Here is a 20740-nt window from a genome sequence, read left to right on the forward strand (position 1 = left end):
GGAGTGTGGGAGTGAAGCTGGGGTAGATCAGGGACCTGCAGCTGACTCGCCCTGGGCCCAGAGTGGGCTGCCTCTGCCAGGCATTTTTGGCTGCTGCCTGCACTGGAACTCCCCCGCGGGGGCCCCGCAACCACAGCGCCCCACAGACCAGCTTGGCGAACTGGAGCATGCTTCCAACGCGAACTCCTGGTAGCGCTGCTGGGCCCTGCTCCAGCCCCTATTGTTTCTGATTCCATAGGACTGGCAGGGGCCCCGAATCTGCATTTCTAACACGTTCCCAGGTGCTGCTGGTCAGGGACCCACTTTGAGACCCACCGCCCTAGACTGCTGTCACACAGATGAAGCTTCCGTGGGGTTCCAGGGCAGAGCCGGCGCCCCTGGTCACTCGCTTCTCATTCTCCAACCTCAGCCCTTCCCCGCCGGGCCGCCCATCTAGCCCTCCAGGGCCTCGCCGAGACCAGGTGGTTCTCTCGCGCGCGCAACCCCTCCCCGCCCCGGCGCGGCCCGCGCCTCCGGATGCCCCACGCCGCCCAGACAGGGGCGCACTCCCTCGCAGGGTGGAGGAGCCCGGGAGGAGCCCGGGGGGCGCTGCGGCGGGCGGGGTGCGCCCCGGGGCCCAGGTGCCGCCAGCCCCGTCCCGGGACGCGCGCGGCGGGCCGCCGGGAGCTCCCGAGGCGCGGGCGGGAGGGCGGGCGGGGGCGGCGCTCCGGTGGGCGCGGCGCACCTTGCTCCCGGCGCCCCCGCCCCGCGCCGCGCCAGCCCCTCCCCGCGCGGCCGGCGCCCCCGCCCGCCCGCCCGCGACCGTGCCAGCCCCTTCCGTCCGCTCGCCCCGCCGCTGTCCTCCGCCGGCCCGCGTGGGAGGACGATGGGTCAGCGCGGAAAAAGTGAATGAGGGCGGCGGCGGCGGCAGCGAGCGCCTAAGTCGGCCGGGCCGAGCACCGCGCGCCCCCCGCCCGCCGGCTCCATGGACGCGCCGCGCGCCTCGGCGGCCAAGCCCCCCACCGGGTAAGTGGCGGGGCGGCCGGGCGGCGTGCGGGCCGTGACTCTGCTCGGGAGGGACGCCCGCGCCCGCACGCGCGCACTCGGGGCAGGGGCGCGGGCACTGGGGAGAGCCCGGGGCCGGGGCGCCCCCTCCCCGCCCGCGGGACGGGGTTGTGTACTTTGTGCGCCCGGGTCGTTGCCCAGGTAACAGTGTCAGGCCGAGGCCGCAGCACTTTCCGCGCGGTGTGTTTGTGCGCGCGCGCCCTTTTTGGGGTCCCCGCGGGCGGAGCCTTTCTCAGCCACCTCCGAGTGATCGCGCCGGGGACCGGGAGGGCGGTGGGAGACCCGGCCTCGGACTCCAGCCCCGCCACTGACTTGCTGGGCGTCTGCCCGCGCGTTGCAGTGGTCACCGCTCACGCGGCCACGGTATGCCCGACACCGTCCGCTCTTCCCCGCGGGCAGGAGCAGGTTCCGGGACCTCGCAGACGCCTGGGTCCGGCGGTATCAGGAGCGCTGTGTGTAGGGCACTGCCCTGTGGGCTTCGCTGACATCTTCTCCCCTCCCCAGCTTTCTTCTCTGGGGTTCCCCTGTACGGTCTGCAGCGCACGGGCTGGGACCCGACCGGAGGTGGAGACCCCAGCTTCCCAACTAAAGTCCGGGCGTGCATCCTGCCCGCGCGGTTCTGCTGGAGCCCAGACCTGTCCGGGTGTCTGCTGCCATCCCCACACCTTGTGTGTAGGGATCACACGCCGTGTTCTGGTTTTACTCGCAGAGTACCTTCCCCGATAGAAGAAAAGCTATCCTGCCCTTTAACAGGACCCTGAGCTGGAGTCTGAACCGCGCCCAGCCCAAGCAGGCCGCGGGGTCGCGCGCAGCCTCTGCGGACGCTCGCGGGGCCCTGCGACCCGAGAACCAGCTCACTGGCCTGGAGCAAGTGTGCTATGAGTCTTGCAAATGGAATGAGTGCTTGGGTGGGACCTGCACCTGCTTACCGAGTGGGCCCACTTTCCGCTATGGCAACTGGTCTTGAACGAGGCAGCTTTGGGGACAACTAATCTCTTTTCTTTGCAGTTGTGTCCCACTGACTCACTCTCCCCATGTGCCCATAGGCCGCTGTGTTGCCCAAGTCTGCCTAAGGTTTTCGAACTTGCTCCTTTTTTGTTTTTTGTTTTTATCTCTCTCTATAATGCCAGGAAAAAGTGAGCCAGGTTAGCAAATCAAATAATCCTGAAACTGAGGAATGTTAAAAAGAACTTTTTTTTTTTTTTTTTTGCAATGCACTTACTGGTGGTTATGTAATTCCAGTTGAACAAACACATTTCCCAAAGAGAAAATAAATGCGGGAAATCCCTTTTCATGGTAATGGGCATCCCAAAATGACAGTATTCAGAATTACCTTTCGATCCGTCACTTTGGGAGCCTGTTTAATAATAAGCCAATTTAAGGAGACTGAATCCTTTCCTCATATGAAGGAAATGTGAAGGGGAGAGCATTTAAGAGGCCAGCAAAACTGGATTCAGAGATTATTTGTAAAATCCTTGCAAGGAATCTGATTGTGGGGGCAAAATGGTGAATACGAAGCCTGGGCACCCTCCCCAGCCCTGGTGCTATAGACCAGCGAGAGGCGAATCCACAGCCGCGTTCTTCACACTGCTTCTCCAAGCTCTGGTTGCACTTCACATCTGAGTCTCCCCCACACCCCTGGGGGAAACTAAGGGCTTTTGCTGTGGGTATGATAACAAAACCAGGCAGTTGTTACTATCCATACATTTATTTCTGTCCCTCCAATCTGCTTGTTTGAACGTCTTTGTCCGAGAAAGGTAGACCTGTTACTTTTACTTTTTATTACTCCCAATTATTTTATCACCTGTCGTTTGTTTTTTTTACATCAGGAGACATCAAGAAAATATCAATGTGCTTGTATTTTCTAGATAGGAATTGCATGATTAATAAAACTATTGTGTATTAAAGTTGGAGGAAAGAAATGGTCTTGGGCTTTTGGAATATTTTATATAATTGAGGGGCATTGCTTGCCTACCAGAGAGGATAGATACAGACATGAAATTTCTGGCTTTGGTACATTATCAGTGGCAGTCAAGTTCTGTTGGTTCTTCTCTGGTCTGCTCCTCTGTGGCTTGGAGAATAAGGCAGTGCTTTGCCATGTGCTCAGGGGAAATTTGTTTTCTGTCTGTTAGTGCAAGTTTTGGCTATCAAATCAAACTTGGAGCAAGCTATCATTTTCCCACATGATAGCAAACAACTGATGTGATGAACCTGTTGACTGAATCTAGCATTCCTTCTTGTGTTATGTAGAAACAGGCTGGCGGGGGAACAATGAAATAAGGAGATTTCACATTAGAAAGCAAGGTCTACAGAGGTCTTTCTTGAGGATCACTGAAGGAACCATCTGTTAGTGGACGTAGATTGTATATCTCACTAAATTATTCATAAGTAGTTATTAGTTATCTTTCTTGGGTACACAAGTATACCTTTTTAGTGGGACTGGAATTGTATGTTTTTAATAGTAATTTCATTAAAGCAAGGATTTATGACTAACTTTACTGTCTGGGAAAAGTATTCTTGTAGGAAGGAGGCAAAAACTGACAAGTTGACTCGATGTGACTTCTAAGGAATTTTAGAGCTCAGTTACAGTGTAATAATTGACAGAATATTCTGGAATGCAAGGGAAGACACATTTCCTTTGGGTGAAGTTTTTAAATATATTTAAGTCCATGTAAGATGAACCTTGAGTTTATCTGTTTACTTTTAGTTTCTCGTTTGAGTGTTTTTGCAATCCGTGCCAGTCATGGGTGGTAACGGAACACAGGGTTAAACTTCCCTCTGGACTCTGAATGAGACAGAGTGTTTGGGTTTGGCAGGATACTGGTTAATTTTTTTCTACGGAGGAAACACATAGTTCTGTAGAATAGAATAGTCTCCAGTGACACAAAATGTCAAAACCACCAGAGCATTTGCTCAGTGGCTGCATTCAAGAGCTGTCCTTACATAAAAATCAGGGGACGTTTGTTCAAGTTCATTAGAATCTGAGCTTCGTGAAGACATAGCTGATGTTCATTTCTCTGCATCAATTTGTATGGCTTTAATCAAGTTGTTAGAACAAGAAATGATTTTTTTTTTTAAGAAATGATTTTTTTTAAATTAATAGAAGTGGATAATTTGACCTCCTCTTCTGTCACCACCCAACAAAATATTATAGGAGCTGTTATCTTGACAATGACCATGGGCCATCACAATGACATCTTCCATTTTAACTCTGACAAGTGTACAAATGTTGCTGAAATATTAACGAGTGTACACCATAATAAGAAAAAAGTTTAGGTTTCTAGCCTTTTTTTTTTTAAGTTTTCTAGGCTTTTGGCTGACATGTTTACATTCTTTAAAATGATAGTATGTCTAATTATGTGTTATATTGAACTTTTCCCATTTAACTTAAAAGCTGTTACTTCTGAGCTATAGTTTTGGTTAGCAATACATTTAAGACTGCAAAAGGCAGGTGTTGTTTGATATAACCTGGAAAGTAGGCTTAGGAATCTTATTCTTTTGTGCTTGTAATTTTTCTGAATAAACTTGAGGAGTTGGACGCACCCCTGCAACAATGTCAAATGACCTTAGGGCACTTTTAATATTTCCTCCGTGGCTGCATAAGGATGATGAAGCTAAGTTATGATTTAAATTGGGAACACGGATGTTTGAATAATGTTGCCCCTCTCCTGCCTCCTGGACCTGAAGCATCTCCTCTGCCCTCTGCATGGCCTTTTCCTGGCCAGCCAGAGCCAGCGATCACTGGATAGGTGCAGGCGAAGTGACAGCCCCGCACACACGCAGGCCTGCGTTCCCGAGGCTGGGACCTGGGAAGTGAAGTCCTAACTTGGGTGCACCCGAGTGCTCCCATAAACATTAAGGAAACAGTGATTACAGGCTATGTCTACACACCATAATAAGCAGTTCCGGTTTCTAGGACTTCTGTGCTTTGTTATTAATCGTTAAACTCAATTTTATAATTGGTCGGAGGGTTTAAGCTGTGAGCAGAAGTATTTGATACCAAAGTCATGTATAGATCTAGGATGTGTGGATTTCACATACAGAAACGCTTGGTTGTGATTTAGGCTTGAACTAAGTGAAAGCATGTAGTAGAGACTTAGTGTATTTATTATGCAACATTTCCCTACACCCTTTTGGTCTCTCTCCGTCCACATTTAATTAGGGGTTCTGGGCTTTTATGTGTCAGTTCATTTTCCTGAATGTGGGTTTTCACTTACTTTGTACTTTAACCACAGATTTTATATATCTCTTCATCTTTGTACTTTTTCTCTACTTAATATGTTTGATATCGAATTATATTATTGATATATGGGTGATACGCCTTTTCTCTGTTATAGGATTTTAATTTATTTAGGCAAAATTTAAATGTTGGCTCCTCCCATTTTATACCTTCGCTTTCTCATTTTACCGTATCACCAGAGTGTTTATCGTTCAGGGCCACTTGCTGGCTTTCAACACTCGAGTCGGTGGCAGCGTTGACTTATGTCACTTTCCCTTCATGTTTCCACATGGCTTTATTTTGCACCCGCCTCTTCCTGTGGCAGCATTACAGTTTTTTTCTCGTGTATACTTTGTTTGGTTTCATTTGCTTTATACAGAGCTAATGATTGCACTCGTTTTCAAGACCTAATGGTATTAATTTGAGACTACATTTTGCTGTGTACTCTGGTGTGACAAAAGGACAGCGGTCTCCAACAACGTCTGTTCTTTCTACCGCCTGCCTCAGGAACGTCCCCGCGCTTCTGAGCAAGCCCCTCTGGAGACAGCTCACTTCCCCAGCTGGGAGATACTTTGTGGCCTCTGGGGTTTTTACAAGCTTCCATCTGGTTTCCCTAATTAGGTGGTGAGCTGTTGCTTGCCAAGACCATATTTTCTACAGGTCATGTCCAATTAGAATAAATTCCACAGCCAAAAACATTTTCAATAAAAAAAAAAAAAAGAAAAAGCTTTTCAAGAGACCATTAAAATGTATTTCATTTGGGTGCATTTGATTAGATTCCCAGACCACAAATACTTTTGCACAAACACTTTTGTAGATTCATTCACCACCTCCGCCAAACCAAGCAATGCCTTTTTACGAGACACGATTGGTTTAGATAAATCATTGAAGTCCTTATCCCTTTTCAAAAAAAAAAAAAAAAGTGATACACATCCCCAAAATAAGCCTGATACGTCAGGAGGCCTAGTTCATGGGTTCCTCCCCCACCCCCTTCCTTCTCACTCTGTGGCCCAGGAACCCAGATGAGGAACCATTGTCTTAGGGACACTCTCCTTAGGGACAACAAGCTGTCCTTTTTCCTGAGGACACATGCAGATATGCTCGTATCCTCACTGGGCACAGAGGATAGGGTCATGGCCAGGCGGCCCTGATCCGTAATGCTTGGTCAGTCATCCTGTTTGACTCTCTCCTACCGAAGACTGACAGCCAGGCTCAGTGGGGAGGACATTGGCTCAGGAATAGGAAGACTTGGGTCCTGGGATCAGTCCTGCAAGATTCAGTGTACCCTTCTTAGCGGAGCCTGCAGGCGGGTCCCGATGTGGCTCCTGCCCGTTTTCCCAGCCCGGCGCCGTCTAACAACCATGCCAGGGCGACAGTGTCGTGTGTCTGTGTCTGGTAAAGACAGCTGCTGCCCAGCATTTTAAGGAAGGGCTGAATTTCTCACCGCCTTTAATTTTCATAAATTTAAATGTAAAGAGTCGTGTGTGGCCAGCGGCGCCTTAGTGGACTGAGTAGCTCCAGCTTCTGTTTTGTCCCTGTCCCTTTGTCCTTCCTGAACCTTCCTGCTTTCTCCTACTTTCCCTCTCCTCCTGGCCGGTGGGCTTCTTGTCTCCTTGCCCAGATGATTCCTGCTCATCCTTTCAGCTGCCACTGGGGGCTCTAGCCTAGGCTTCGAGACCCTCCTCGGGGCTCCGTCTCTCCTGCCACTGTCCACTCCCCCTTCTGGAAACCCTTACGTGGGGTTAGGGTTTTCCACCTGCTGGTCTCCGACGCACTGAACTGTGAGCTCCTCAGAGGCAGGGACATTATGAGTGTTGTGTCATGAATCTGTGTCGCAGGACGCGACATACAGCTGCGATGAGGTACGTGAGTTCTGCTTCCCGTCCGTCGGTGTAGGGTGCTGGATAAGATGACCTCAAGACCCGCATGAGCCGTAAAGTCATATGATTCGACGTGTTCCCAGAAATCCTAAATCCCTCCTTGAAAAAAACCAACTTTTTTTCTTAAACTGCCGCTTAATCTTGTTTCTGCCAGACTTTATGACAGCAGACAGATCAGTTGTCACTGAAATATTCTAGACTGACATGCTCCGACCCATTTGCCAGTTGTGAAGACCTGTTCTTTGCAGACCCGAGAGGTGTTAGATGTCATATTCTGAGGAACATAAAGTATTAGACACCCCACAGCTACAGTGACTGGAAGAGGGGATGATTTTTCCCTCACTGGTATTTCAGGGCTGGTATTGATCTGGAAGTTTGGGTCCCCCCACCCCCGAAATTAATATGTCGAAATCCTAACCTCCAAGGTGGTGGTGCTGGGGAGCAGGGCTTTGGGAGGTGCTCAGCTCAAGAAGGCGGACCCTCATGATTGGGGTTAGTGCCTGCTAAGAGACCCGTGAGCTCCCGTGGCCCTTCAGCCACCTGAGCACCCAGTGAGAAGTCTGCAGCCCAGAAGAGGACCCTCACTGGACCTCACTGGCACCTTGACCTTGGACTTCCAGCCTCCAGAACTGTGAGCAGTGAACTTTTGTTGTTTATAAGCCACCCAGATGCTGACATTTTGCTAGAGCATCCTGAACAGACTGAGAGGAGGTGCCAGTCACCGGGGACCTGCTTCTCTCTATCTTGTCGCTCTGCTCGGAACCTGCTGCAGCCCAGCCCCGGGAGCGACGATGAAAGGGGCTCCTGTCCTGTGCTTTATTTAGGGTCTGACCCGAAAGTTGTACATTTCCCTTCCCTCCTGTCCGCTGACCCAATCTGTTTTTGTTTTTTGTTTTGTTTTGTTTTGTTTTATTGTGGTAAACTTTACATAGGGTAGCATTTACTGTTTGTACAGTTCAGTGGTGTTACATACATTCACATTGATGTCCAGCCATCTGTCTCCAGAACTCTTTCTTCCCAGACTGAAACTCTGTATCCATTAAACCCTGACTGCCCATCCTCCTGTCCCCAGCCACCTGCTGCCACCATTCTACTTTCTGTGCCTGTGAATGTGACTCCTCTAGGGACCTCGTATGGATCCCCGTGTCATTTTTTGACTGGCTTGTCTCACTCAATGTCCACAAGGTCCATCCGTGTCGTGGTGTGTGTCAGGACGTCCCTCCTTTTTAAGGCTGAGTGGTACTCCGTAATGTGTGTTGCCTACGTGTTTATCGCTTCAAATACTGGTAGACTCTTTTGCTTTTACCCTTTGGCTATTGTGACCCGTGCTGCCGGGAACATGGGTGTGCAAGCAGCCGCCCCTGCTTTTGCTTCTTTTGTGCACGCGCCCAGAGGCGGGATGGTGGGACCGTATGGCAGCTCTCTCCTTCATTTTTGAAGAGGCACCACACTCTTGTCCACTGTGGCTGCACCATTTCATATCCCCACAGACAGTGCACGAGGGTTCTATTTTGTCCGCATCCTGGCCATTGGCCCAGTGTCAGTCACCTGGTCGCTTAAAGTCTTGGAGGAGGAGGAGGGAACAAGAATGAGGTAACAGGAACCAGGGAGCTTCCAGCAGCGTCTGTGGACATGGTCCTACGTCCAACTCCCGGGGCGGGCTGGGAGGAGCTCTGGCATAAGTGGGCAGACAGGGTGCACAGCCATGCTCCCCCTCCTTCCTCCAGGATCCTGGGAGACCCCAGGCTTTCTCAGAATGAGTGCCTCTGGCAGTTCCTTGGCCTTCTGGCTGGAAAACATGTCCTTAGTTTGCTCTGAGCATGAGTCACAGAAAATGGTGCAGGGCTCTGCACTGTGGCCCTGGGTCTACTTGATGCAGAGCCCGATTGGCAGCTGGTCGCCCTGGGCCGCAGTCTCCCTGCGGGTGCTGCCCTGAGCACAGAGACGGTGGAAACGCCTGCCCCCTGACCCCATCCAAGAGCGCTCTGACCCACAAGGCCAGCGTCCAGCGTCGACTGAGGCTTTTTGTCGGCAACACAGCAGGGCACTCGCATTTTTCCTTTCTCTGAGGTCTCAGTTCTTGCCTTGCCCTCTTGTGCTTGTTCAGAACGGGTGCCAGCCCAGAAGGGTAGGAGGGAAGAGGGTTTCAGGGCATGGGCCACTTCGGGGCCCTTGGGGTGTCTGAGGTGGGAAAATCAGGGCTTCCCGCCTCCCTGCTGGCCCGGGCATCAGGTGGGTTGGGAGAGCTTGTCTGAAGTCTGGAGAAGCTCCTGCAAAGCATCTGTCTCCATGTCTGTGTGGCCTTCGGAGTCAGAGGCTAGAAGAAGAGAAAAACCAGATGTATGGACTCCACAGTCATGTGTAAAGAGCTTGAATAGTTTCACACTTCAGCAGCAGACTCAGGGTCAGAGACTTGCTGGGAAAACGGGCTGTGCATGCCTGAGAGAGTGTGCACGTGTGTGTGTGCGTGCACGCGTGGATTTGTGTGAGTGTGGGTGTGTGTTTGTGTGTGTGTGCGTGTGTGCGCGTGTGGGTATGTGTGCGTGTGCATATACGTGGACACGAGTGTCGAGTGTAAAATCACTTGCAGCACTTGGCAGAGCGGAAGATTCCCAAAGCAGATCCTGGCAGTTTTTTCAAGCCTAATGTTTTGAGCGTTGAATGTAAAAATAGCTCGGGTGGGAGTGATAATGCAGCCGGAGTGTATGCTTTTGTTCGTGTGGCTAATTTCTGAGACTTAAATAGAGTAGTGTTGTCTGGAGTCCTCTTAAGAGCACAATCCACTGATGTTCAGTAAACAAACCATTAGGTTGGAAGGAGACAGGCTCCCTGTGGCCAGAAGCAAGACATCTCCCTGCCCGCCTGCTCGCCCGGCTGTCTTCTCACTGTCTGTAATTATCATGTAGACTCGGTTTGGGGCAGGATTGGAAACTCTCCTCCTCTGGGTGGAGACCACTTCTTACATCATAAAGGCTAACGGTGTCCTGACAAAGCCTGCGGGAAGAGTGAGCGTCAGGTGGCTCCTAGAGCCCTACCAGCCACCTCGCTTTAAAAAATGTTCATGAGGGGGGCACCTGGGTGGCTCATTCAGTTGGGCATCTGCCTTCAGCTCAGGTCATGATCCTGGGGTCCTGGGATCGAGCCCCACATCGGGCTCCGGGCTCAGCGGGGAGTCTGCTTCTCCCTCTCCCTCTGTCCCCGCTGCTCGTGCTCTCTGTCTCCAGAATAAATGGAATCTTAAAAAAAAAAAAAAAAAGCATTCCTGAGGGTCATGAGGTCTGTGCATTTCTTTTATCCAGCCCCCGTAGATCAGTCCCTTTTACCACTTACCTGTGTGGTTGATTTTAACTCATAACCTGTAGTTGAAGAATACGTCCGAGATGAGATTAGTCGCCACGTTTTCAACAGTCACAGAGCTAGTTTGGAAACTATGCTAATTTAAATTGAAGAAGACCTCAGTTGGGAGATTCCTTTATTATTCATCAATATTTTTTTTTTAGCTTGCCAGAATGTTTCCCATTTTTGGAATGCTTGTTGGGTTATGCATTTTTCTAAAAGGAAGAAATGAAAATGTTCCGCACAGTGAGTTGCCTTATCTCAGCAATGTTGACGTCTGTGACCGTGGTACTTTCTAGCTGACTGGAGGGTCCTCGCCTGCCCGGCGCCGGGAGGTTGGAACCCCCTGGGCTCTCCGGAGTTGGTGGCAATAATCGTGTGCGTTGTATGGATGTGGTTGTCACATGACTCTGGAGTCTCCTCATCCCGCGGCCATCCCACCACACAAGGTAGAAGCCTGTACCAGCTTCCAAAGTCACGTCCCTCAAAGCCCCTGCTTGGCCCTGTGCGGTGGCAGGTGGCCTGGACGGGCTGTGTCTGAGGCCCTGCCTTTCTCAGCAGCGTTTTCCTGAAGGGATGGTGGGCTTGCACCCACCTGGCTTCTTCTGCATGCAGGAGGCTCATGATGTCATCCATTTGACTGTCACAGTTGAATGCAGTTCTAGATGCACTTCTCCTAAGACTCTTGGGTGGGATTTTGGTTTTTTGGCAGAGCTGCATGGGGTGTGGTGGGAGAGGGCCCAACCCAGCTGTGGTGTGTTTGTGAATTAATGCGGTATGTCGAATGCAGATGTCTGTTCTTCCCTAGGAGGAAGATCCCAGCTTATGAATTCACCAAAGTTTCAGAGCCTCCCCTTTCATCCTGGAGGTTGACTCAGCCGCCGCATCGTTTGCTCACAATTTAATGAACGCGTGGGGTTCCGCTTTGCACAGTAAATGAGCTTTCTTCGGAGTCAGCTCTCCACAGACCTGAACTTGCACCTTCACTAGCTCTGTTTTCTTGTGGACCACGTTAGCCAGGCCTTGGTCTGGGCTGTAAGACTCGCTTGTGAGCAGGGCGGTCCTTCAGCTCCTACCTGTGGGTGAATGGGCTCCTTGAACAGGGAGTTCCAGGGGGATGATGTCCTCTGTCGCTGACCCCAGGCAGGGATGCGCTAGCAGGAAGCAGAGACCCCTGGGGTGGCCCTTCGGAGCTGACTCTTTCCATGTATGTGGTGTTGCTTGTGCTCTTCTGTACTCACACCAGGGGACTTTGGAGGTGGCCGTGATGCCATGAAGTAGAATTTATGGAATGCCCACCCGGCGTCCCGCTTGGGGCTAAGAAAGGGTCCTGAATGCCCTGCCTGCACGTGTTCTCTGCTCACCCACGGCCGATGCAAGCCGAACATTCCTCAATCTGTTTTCTTCTTATATTTTTAAAACTTAAGAGTTTGAGTCTCTCTCACAAAAAGAACGGGTCCCTCCTGATGATGTTTGACTTAACCTGCGTGCAGTACCCTACTCCTGTCAGTTACAACTGCCAGTTACAAATGACATATGCAGAGCTGGAAAAACAGAGCTTTTGTCCCTTTCACTGTAGGTCTGTGGAAAACATTGCTCATGAGTCGAGGCATCTGGGTGGCAACCGCAGAGGAAAATTATACATTTGAAATGTTTTCTTGATGTTTACCTCTCGTTTTGTGAGTTTAAAATTATACAGTGTTCTTATGTCAGGGTTGGGGTTTAACCATCAAGGTGGGTGGGAAGCAGTGAATGACCATCTTTCGAGTGGACGGGCTTCCATGTTACACGTGCGTGTGCACACGGGGGAGGGGGCGCACGCTTCACATCCAGAACAGTTTCACTCTGATGGGGTGGCCTTTTGATGACGCTAAATATTCACTGGCATTAAAATGGGTCTGTATTTATTCTATACATGCATAAGTGCCATATCAGTGGGGATAAAAGCCACCAGGTTTCACTCGTGTCCCTTTGTCTGTTGTCAAAGTGAAGTAGAGACCACCGCTTGCTCCTCGTGAGGGTCCAGCATTGCAGGGCTGGGGCATCTCACCTGAGGACAGTTTGCAGCTTTCTAGTCACTTCCGTGGTGAGGGTGTTGATGTAAAGAGTGGTGGGTGGGGAGCGTGGGGGAGCCTGGCTCAGGTTGTGTGATCTCATGGGTCATGAGATCAAACCCCGCATTGGGCTCTGCACTCAGCAGAGTCTCCACTCAGCAAGGAGTCTGCTGGAGAGTCTCTCCCTCTGCCCTTCCCCATCTCACACAGGTGCATGCTCTCTCTCTCTCTCTCTCTCTAAAATAAATAAATCTTAAAAAAAAAAGAATGGTGGGTGGAAAAGGAGGCCTTCAAGCCACTGTCTACCATGTGCTACTATGACCTCTGCATCCCTCGGTCCCCTCCTAAGATGAAGGTGCATGCAACAAACTGCGACTGGAATTTGGTCTCTGACTGTTGGATCAGCGAGGGGCTTTTGGAGGAAGAGTCCGCTCTGAACCCAGGCTGTGTCCAGTGTCACTGCATGATACCCTTCACCCACTGAAGAGGGTCTAAAATAAGCATCGGGGTTCAGCGCTGGACAGAGTCTGTCCCGTGTGTTCCACCAGCAGCTGTGAGGGCGAGGCACAGCAGAATCACATCTTAGCATGATTTCCTTAAAGCCTACATTTGGGTATCAGATACAAAGCTGAGCAGGTCTGTGGACCCATTGGGGAAATCCAGGAGAGGAACGCTGGTCCATACAGGACCCCCTCAGAGGACACGGACACATTCCATGGCCAAGTCAGATTGGTAGACAACCTCAGTTTTGATTGATAAATCTGTCTGTGTTTGTCATACGAAAGACCTCGGAACTTAGTCAGTCCCCCACCCCAAGCACATTAACGTGGTATATATACATAGGCACTCGATATCAGTTGCTTTGACAAACCTCCTCTTGAAATGCCTCGCCATTTGCTAAAGCAAAGTAATGACGATGGAGAAGCTAACCCTGCCTTTGTTTCTGTTGCTCCTTCAGTGCAGGAGGCTCGGGGATGCCACCCACCACCTCCCACCCCCCACTGCATCCTTGCTGCTTACATCAGGGCACACGTGCACGCTGACCTCATCACTAGATTTGGATGATGGGCTTTCCGGTCCATGTTTGACCCAGGTCCAGATTTTATAAAAGGGCATAAAGTCTTCCTTCCTTCCTTCCTTCCTCCCTTTCTTTCTTTCTTGTTAGAGATTTTCTATTTATTTATTTTAGAGAGAGAAGGAAAGAGAAAGCACAAGCGGTGGGGAGGGGGAGAGGAAGAAACAGACTCCCCACTGAGCAGGGAGCCTGAGGAGGGGCTCGATCCCTGGACCTTGGGATCACGACCCAAGCCGAAGGCAGTCGCTTAACCAATTGAGTCACCCAGGCGCCCGCCATAAAGTGTTTCTATATCTCTGCTCCATACAAGGGAATGTAGAAGCACAGACCTGAAGTTAAGGTCTGTTGTATTAACTTTGTAACAAGGCTTGGGAAATCGCCACTTTATTATCGTATTGTGGAACTTCCAGTTTCCGAAGTATAGGTCTTCCTTGCAGTGATGTCAGCAGGAGCTCAGTTCTGAGAATGCAGCCCTCCCAGGGCTACATTGGCACGGTGACAGCATTGCTTTGGGAAGACTGAACCGGTGATCGCGCTCATGCCCGAAAGTGTGTCACCATGACTGCCTGGTGGGGGCGCGGAGGATGTCTGTGACGCACATCAGCAGCCACGCTTTGTGTCCTATATCACGTAAAATAATAGTACTAGCTCATTATTGGGGTGATGTTGAACACAGGTCAAGTTCCCACGTTTTGAAAGCGTGATTATCACCAGAATTGTGACTCTTCGGGGGAAAAAAAAAAAAAAGGATGGTCTTCTCCCTTTACCTTAGCAGTAGAATGTCTTAGAGTAGAATTTCCTATCAAAGTTAATGCTAAGAAGTGATGGCACCCTTGCTTCATTTATATGGCCCCTCCTCATGGATCATGCTGGGGCGAGGCCAGATCTCCACCCTTGTGGGCTAGGCAGATGGTCCACAATTATTTGATTGGTACCTCCTAGCACTGGGGAGAATTCAGAGAGGGACCAGGAGAAGCCGAGACATTGAAGACCACTTAAAACTAACCGAAAGGAAAGTCTTCTGGCCATCTCTATGGAGCAGAGGCACCTCTTTGAAGGCGGGGAGATGAGGAAAATTCCCCAGGTTTTGAGCTGGCGTTGATAATTGGATAAAAGGGCTCAGTAGAGAGGCAGAAACTTAGGTCTGCAGGAGGGGACCTCCGTGAGTAGAAGTGTGAGGACGGAGGAAAGCCTCAGGCCCCTTGCCACCAGTGTGGGACCGGCCAACAGGTGGACAGACCTCCAGTTGGCTGACGGGGGAGCCTGAGGGATGACACATGTCTAGATGTCCAGCATAGTGCCAGGAGTGAAGGACCAGCCTGGGAGTCTGGATTCGATCCTGAAGAAGGAGGGGATCAGTCAGTTTTGAGCAGAAGAGGGCCATCTTCATGGACAGAGAATGTTCTTAGACATTTAGACTGAAGCCAGGATGTGAGAGACTCAGAGAGGGAAGGGGAGAGGTTGGGAACCAGCTGAGACAGGCAGCATTACAGTGGCCCAGGCCCTGACCTGGAGAGGAAGGGACAGTGTTGGAGATGCCAGGTGTGGAACTCTGGGAGTCACAGGTCACAGAGCGGTGAGGCTCTGAACGTGGGTAACTGGGAGAGATGTGTGACCTGTAGGGATAGGATGGTGGAAGCTGGGTGGAAGGGAAGGGGAGAGTTTGGAAGAAGGTCTTTCACGTACTCATACTGAATGTGAGGCGGGTTAAGGAGAGGCTAAGAGATAATCAAGCAGGACTCCTGTCCTCCAGGTGCTTAAATCCAGTGGAGGAGAGATGGACAGAGCATGCTTGAGCTACCAGGCCAGGAAAGCTCAGAGGGGGAAGCCCCTGGTCGGGGCAGGAGAGAGGAGAGGGCCTCCTGGAGGGAGCCATGAACAGCTCTGTGAGGATATGGGCAGCGTGAATCCCATCTCCTGCCACATGCTCAGTTACCACACAGCAAGCACAGCCAGTGTCATTGGGTGCTTACCAAGCACTGTTTAAAGTGCTTGTATGTGTCACCTCATGTAGTCCTTACAACAGTCCAAGAAGTGTGTGCTACTGTTTCTCCCATTTGTCAATGAGGAACATGGGACACAGGTTCATCACTGAGACCAGGGTCAGCAAGGTGACATGGTTAACCTGGCACAGATATTAACCCCTCCATGTACTCTTCACATATTTGTAGAGAGGTCCCTGTGGGCCCTGAAGACAGTTCTAGGTTGAAGTCGGAGACATGGGAAGGGTTTTCTTTTCTTTTTTTTTTTTTTTAAGATTTTATTTATTTACTTGAGACAGAGAGAATGAGAGAGAGAGAGAGAGAGAGCACATGAGAGGGGGGAGGGTCAGAGGGAGAAGCAGGCTCCCTGCCGAGCAGAGAGCCCGATGCAGGACTTGATCCAGGGATGCCAGGATCATGACCTGAGCCGAAGGCAGTCGCTTAACCAACTGAGCCACCCAGGCACCCCTGGGGAGGGTTTTCTAAGAGACGTGAGTAGTGGAAGTGAAGTCAGGTCCTTGGGGAGGTCCAGATTTTGTTGGAGAAAACTGAGCATTTGTGGAGAGTGGGGTAGACTCAGGGTGGGGCGGGGCTCCTGGTTTATTCTTCACTTTACTTTCAGCACTTCTGATGTGGAGGCCATTACCCATTTCATTTAGGAGGCAGTGGGCCTCAGCCAGTGTTCCTGCACCAGGTGGTGGTAGCAGGATGCAGGGATTCAGGCCCAGGCCTGCCAAGTGCACACTGTGTCTCACTCACCATGGGACATGTTTAGTACCAACTCTCAGGGGACCTTGGCCAGGTATGACAACCCTCTCTACTTGAATAACTGCAGTTTGAGTCTGAAATCAAAGGCAAGCATTAACACTTGCAATAATAAAGTAAAAGAGAGGCAACGAGCTGGGTTTTAGGGGTCAGAGATGCAGAGTCTGTGTTTGCAGTGGGCCTGGCAGCTACTCAAAGTATGGTCTGTGGACCTGTCCACAGTGAGATAAGTATGCGATGGAGATGGCTGACCAGAAGCTCTTAAAGCAGCTTGACGTGTCTGTGACATCCACATGCCCAGTCTGAGAGGTGATGTGGTTGAATAGGGTGTGCACAGCTCTGGTCGAATTAGTCGACGAATTAGTCGAATTAGTATGGGAGGGCCTGTGGGGTCAGTGCTTTCTGTGCATTGTGTCATTTACCCCCCTCAGTAGACCTGTATATAGGTTCCATTATCATCACCATTTTGGGGATGAGGACACTGAATCTCAGAGAGGTAACCAACTTGCTCAGGGTTACAGATACCACACCTATAGCCAGGAAACAGTGCTGTGGCCCTTCTTGTGCACCTTTTCCATTGTTGATATGTTCTCTCATTCTCTGAGCAGGACCGCCAGCCTCCTGCTGCCCCAGCCCCATCATAGTGCCATCAGTAGGACCCAGGCACGTGGCGGGTCTGAGACGTTCCAGGCATACTGTTGTTCAGTCCCCACTGGAACCTGGGCCCAAGTGCTGGGGATTATTAACCCTCTAGCCAGTTTGAAACTTGTGACCCTAGGAAGAAAGAGACCGGCAGGAGAAGATAAGCGAAATCTGGATTTCTGTAGTCTTCACTGATTTACTTCATTTCTGTTCCATAGCATGGTTGTAGCTAGGGGTTTGCAAAAGTTCTTTGTAATATAATACTTTCTTGACAGACATCTCTGTAGCTCCCAGTCACTCAGGTGGTGGCACATGGCTGCAGGGGGCCATCGCCAGCAGCCTCACTGAATCCCCCAGGGTCTTCTCAATGCCCACTGCCCTGAGAGGAGTGTATGCACATGTGTCTAGGGACCTTGGAGGTTGTCTGCTCATTTCAGGGGAGGGGGTTCTGTGCTCCTCTCTGGCCTCAGAGCAGGGCAGGAAGGCACTGGTGCACCCCAGCAAAACCTCCTCCTTGGCTTTCTTGGCCTAGACTGCTGTGGCTCAGGGGGCATCATTTGGGTGGTGCTTCCTTTATTCTGCAAGCACGCATTGTCAGGGGGCAGGGGTGGTGGGCTGGGGGAAGAGTCTGGTTGGAGAGCATTTGGTGGAGGGGTGGGGAGGAAAGAGCTGTGGCAAAGGAGTTACTACCACACAAGCCCCATCCTGGGGCAGGTGGGTTTGTCCCCAGAGCCTGGTGTCTTCTGTACTCAACTCAGGAGAAGCTGCTCCAGGCTTGTCTGTGGTTTTAAATGGTACAGAGTCGCACCTGCTGTGCAGAGATGCTCCGTCCCTGTTGGCAGAGTCAGTCCCTGCTGGTGTCTAGTGAGTTAGGCCAACACGGCAGTACGTGAAGAGATGGGGTCTACTTAACGGTAATTTACAATTATGTGCTGATTGGCAGCTTTCAAAGCACCAATCTCTGCATTCTGTAAGCCTGCAGGGCAGGCATTTCTTTCCCCACTTTCTAGATGGAGGACAGCCCCATGGATTAATGAAGAGTGACGCAGAGGGCTGCCCTGTGTGCGTGTGGCCCCGGCTCCTGCGTGGAGGTGGTGCTGCTCAGTGGTGACAGAGCCTGAGCTTGCAGGAACATGCTCATGGATCAGCTGCCCAGTCACTGCACCCATGTGGCCGACAGCCTCAGAAAGCATGACCTGATCACAGAGGTGATGGTTTGAAGACCATCGGTGGAGTAGTTATCTATTGATGAAAACAGATTACCCCAAACTTAGCAGCCTGGAATGGGGCTGGCTGGACTCGGTGGCTGTGACTCAGGCTGTCCCCTGAGGTGGCGGCCAGGCTTTCAGAGAAGCCGACTTTTCCATTTTGCTCATTTCTGGCAGAACATCTCAGTTCTTTGCTACGTGGACCTCCTCTTCATGTGGCAATCAGCTTCCTGTTGAGCTGGGGATTCGGGAAGGAATTCAGGGAAGCTGCAATGCCTTTATGACCCAGGCTTCTGAATCACATGCTGTCACTTAGCGTCATATTGCATTCCTTAGAGGCAAGTCACCAAGTCGAGCCCACTCTCACAGGGGTGCAGTGAGGCTCCTGCTTTTGAGGGAACCGGTGTAAAGCATTTGTGCCCATATTTTGAAACTACCCCGGGGCAATCCGGGCTTGCCTGCCTTTCCCCAAAGCAACTTGGCTAAACCACTTGTGACAGGTATTCACAGCCCCCACGGAGGGGCTTGGGAAAGGTTTTCATAACCACATCCCACTGGAGGGCCCTTCTGATGGTCGGCTTTTCCACGGAGCAGGGCTGCACGTGACAATTTTCTTTTTACACGTATGCCTTGTTCTTACATAAAGATCCTCCAAATGATGAAAACTTAGCCTCATTAAAAAGAACAACACAACAATCTCAGTTGCTGAAACGTGGCTGGATGTCTTGGTTTGTGACCGTGTCTACCTCTTGGCCTGGCTGAGGTGGTAATTACTCAGCATGCCCACTCCCCCACCATATTGCCCTGTTTGGACTGGGCGTGTTATGATCTCTCAGCCCAGATCCTGAGTCCGTCTAAACAAGCATGAGGGGGCTGGGTTCTGTCCTGATGGCTGTTAACCAGGGGTGTGTGTCCGATTGCTTCCAGGGTCTTCTGGGGTCTTCCGTGGTAGTAGTTCCGTGAAAAATGCCATTGGAATTGTGATAGGGATTTCACTGAATCTTTGGGTAGTATGGACATTTTGTCAGTGTTAATTCTTCCAATCCATTGGGGTGCCTGGGTGGCTCAGTTGGTTAAGCGCCTGCCTTCAGCTCAGGTCATGATCTCAGGGTCCTGGAATCGAGTCCTGCATTGGACTCCCTGCTCAGCGGGGAGCCTGCTTCTCCCTCTCCCTCTGCCTGTCCCTCCCCCTGCTTGTGCTCTCCCTCTCTCTCTGCCAAATAAATAAATAAAATCTTAAAAAATTTTTTTTTTTCCAATCCATGAACACAGGATATCTTTCCATTTATTTGTGTCTTCTTCCTGGGGGCTTTTGAATAAAGACAGGCCTCAGGTTCTCCCTGAAGAGGTTCTAATTCCACCCGTGCAGATGGGATTCAGTGGCGAGTGGTCTGAAGGAGATCTCAGGTGACTCAGATGTCCCACCCTGGCTAAAGATAATCCATTCACTTGTTCATCCACCCATCAAGCCTTTAAATGAACTTGAATAAAAATATTGTTCCAGCTCTCAGGGAGGCCAGGCAGGGAGCTCTATTTAGTCTGAAAGAGCTGTTTACGTAGCGTGCAATTGTTCTGTGTTACAAAAATTTCCTCTTCAGAGGCCCTTCTGTGTATGTTTTAATGCACTTCACATGGGTTAGCCAGGTTGCTTTGGAAAAAGACAGTCAAGCCCAGATTGCAAGCAAGCACTCATGCTATCCTTAGCACCTAGCTGTGAGTAATCACCGACATCAAAATGGTTATAAAGCCTTCACAAGCATCCACCACGAAACAGAAACCACTCTCTAAAACACTTGTGGGGACATTTATATAACTGTTTTCCTGCAGAATTATTTCTCTGAAAATAAATTATCGATCAAAAAAAAAAGACATGGAATGCTTAACTTGTGTAAAATAATGCTTTGGTAAAACACACACACACGAAAACGAAAGAAAGCCAAGATTAATTTCTCCTTTTTGATTGTCCTCATTTACTCAAACATCTCCCAGCGTGTTTGGATAAAGTGTACGGATGATAGTTTCTATGTTAAATTTTTGTCAGATTTCTCTCCATAGGATGGGTGTTTAAAAGTGACACGATCCACTTTTTACTGATGTAGCACTATTTTAAAATTTATTCACTTGCTTAGCTGTGATTTTTTTTTAAAAAAATTAAGAATTAATTAAAATTCATCCTGGCATCTTGGGTGTGGATAATTTGTCCCTGACCTGACGGAGCCCACAGCATGGACACAGGGACAGATCCCTTAGCAAGGAGCTATGACACACACTGTAAGAGAGATATGCACAAAGTGTTTTCGGAACACCCGGAAAAGAAGGTGCTATCATTAAAAGTTATCAAAATGATACAGGTGAACCTTAATTCTACATAAACTATGCATAGACAGCATTCAAGGACTATACTACCTCGATGGGATACAAAATTATGTGTATATTCCTAGTGCGATAGTGACTAGTGAGATCAAACAAAAAATGGTAAACCTTTATTTGGACAAAGTTAGTGCTTGACCGATGAAAAACTTTGGCAGGTTGCTA

At 50.3% G+C, this 20740-nt stretch overlaps 1 protein-coding gene across 2 annotated transcripts in view; it reads left to right on the plus strand.

Moving 5' to 3' along the window:
• Positions 1-768: 768 nt before the first annotated feature.
• Positions 769-20740, plus strand: part of COBL (cordon-bleu WH2 repeat protein) — a 279617-nt gene continuing 259645 nt past the window's right edge. For both annotated transcript variants that reach the window (XM_064575461.1, XM_064575462.1), the window contains exon 1: positions 769-1005. In XM_064575461.1, coding sequence (XP_064431531.1) covers positions 965-1005 — 41 coding nt within the window. In that variant the 5' untranslated portion in view covers positions 769-964. The remainder of the gene's footprint in view (positions 1006-20740) is intronic.

This window comes from Mirounga angustirostris, unplaced genomic scaffold (assembly GCF_029215605.1).
Source record: "Mirounga angustirostris isolate CCGP_5_RB_7025 unplaced genomic scaffold, mMirAng1.0.hap1 SCAF_12, whole genome shotgun sequence".
NCBI lineage: Eukaryota > Metazoa > Chordata > Mammalia > Carnivora > Phocidae > Mirounga > Mirounga angustirostris.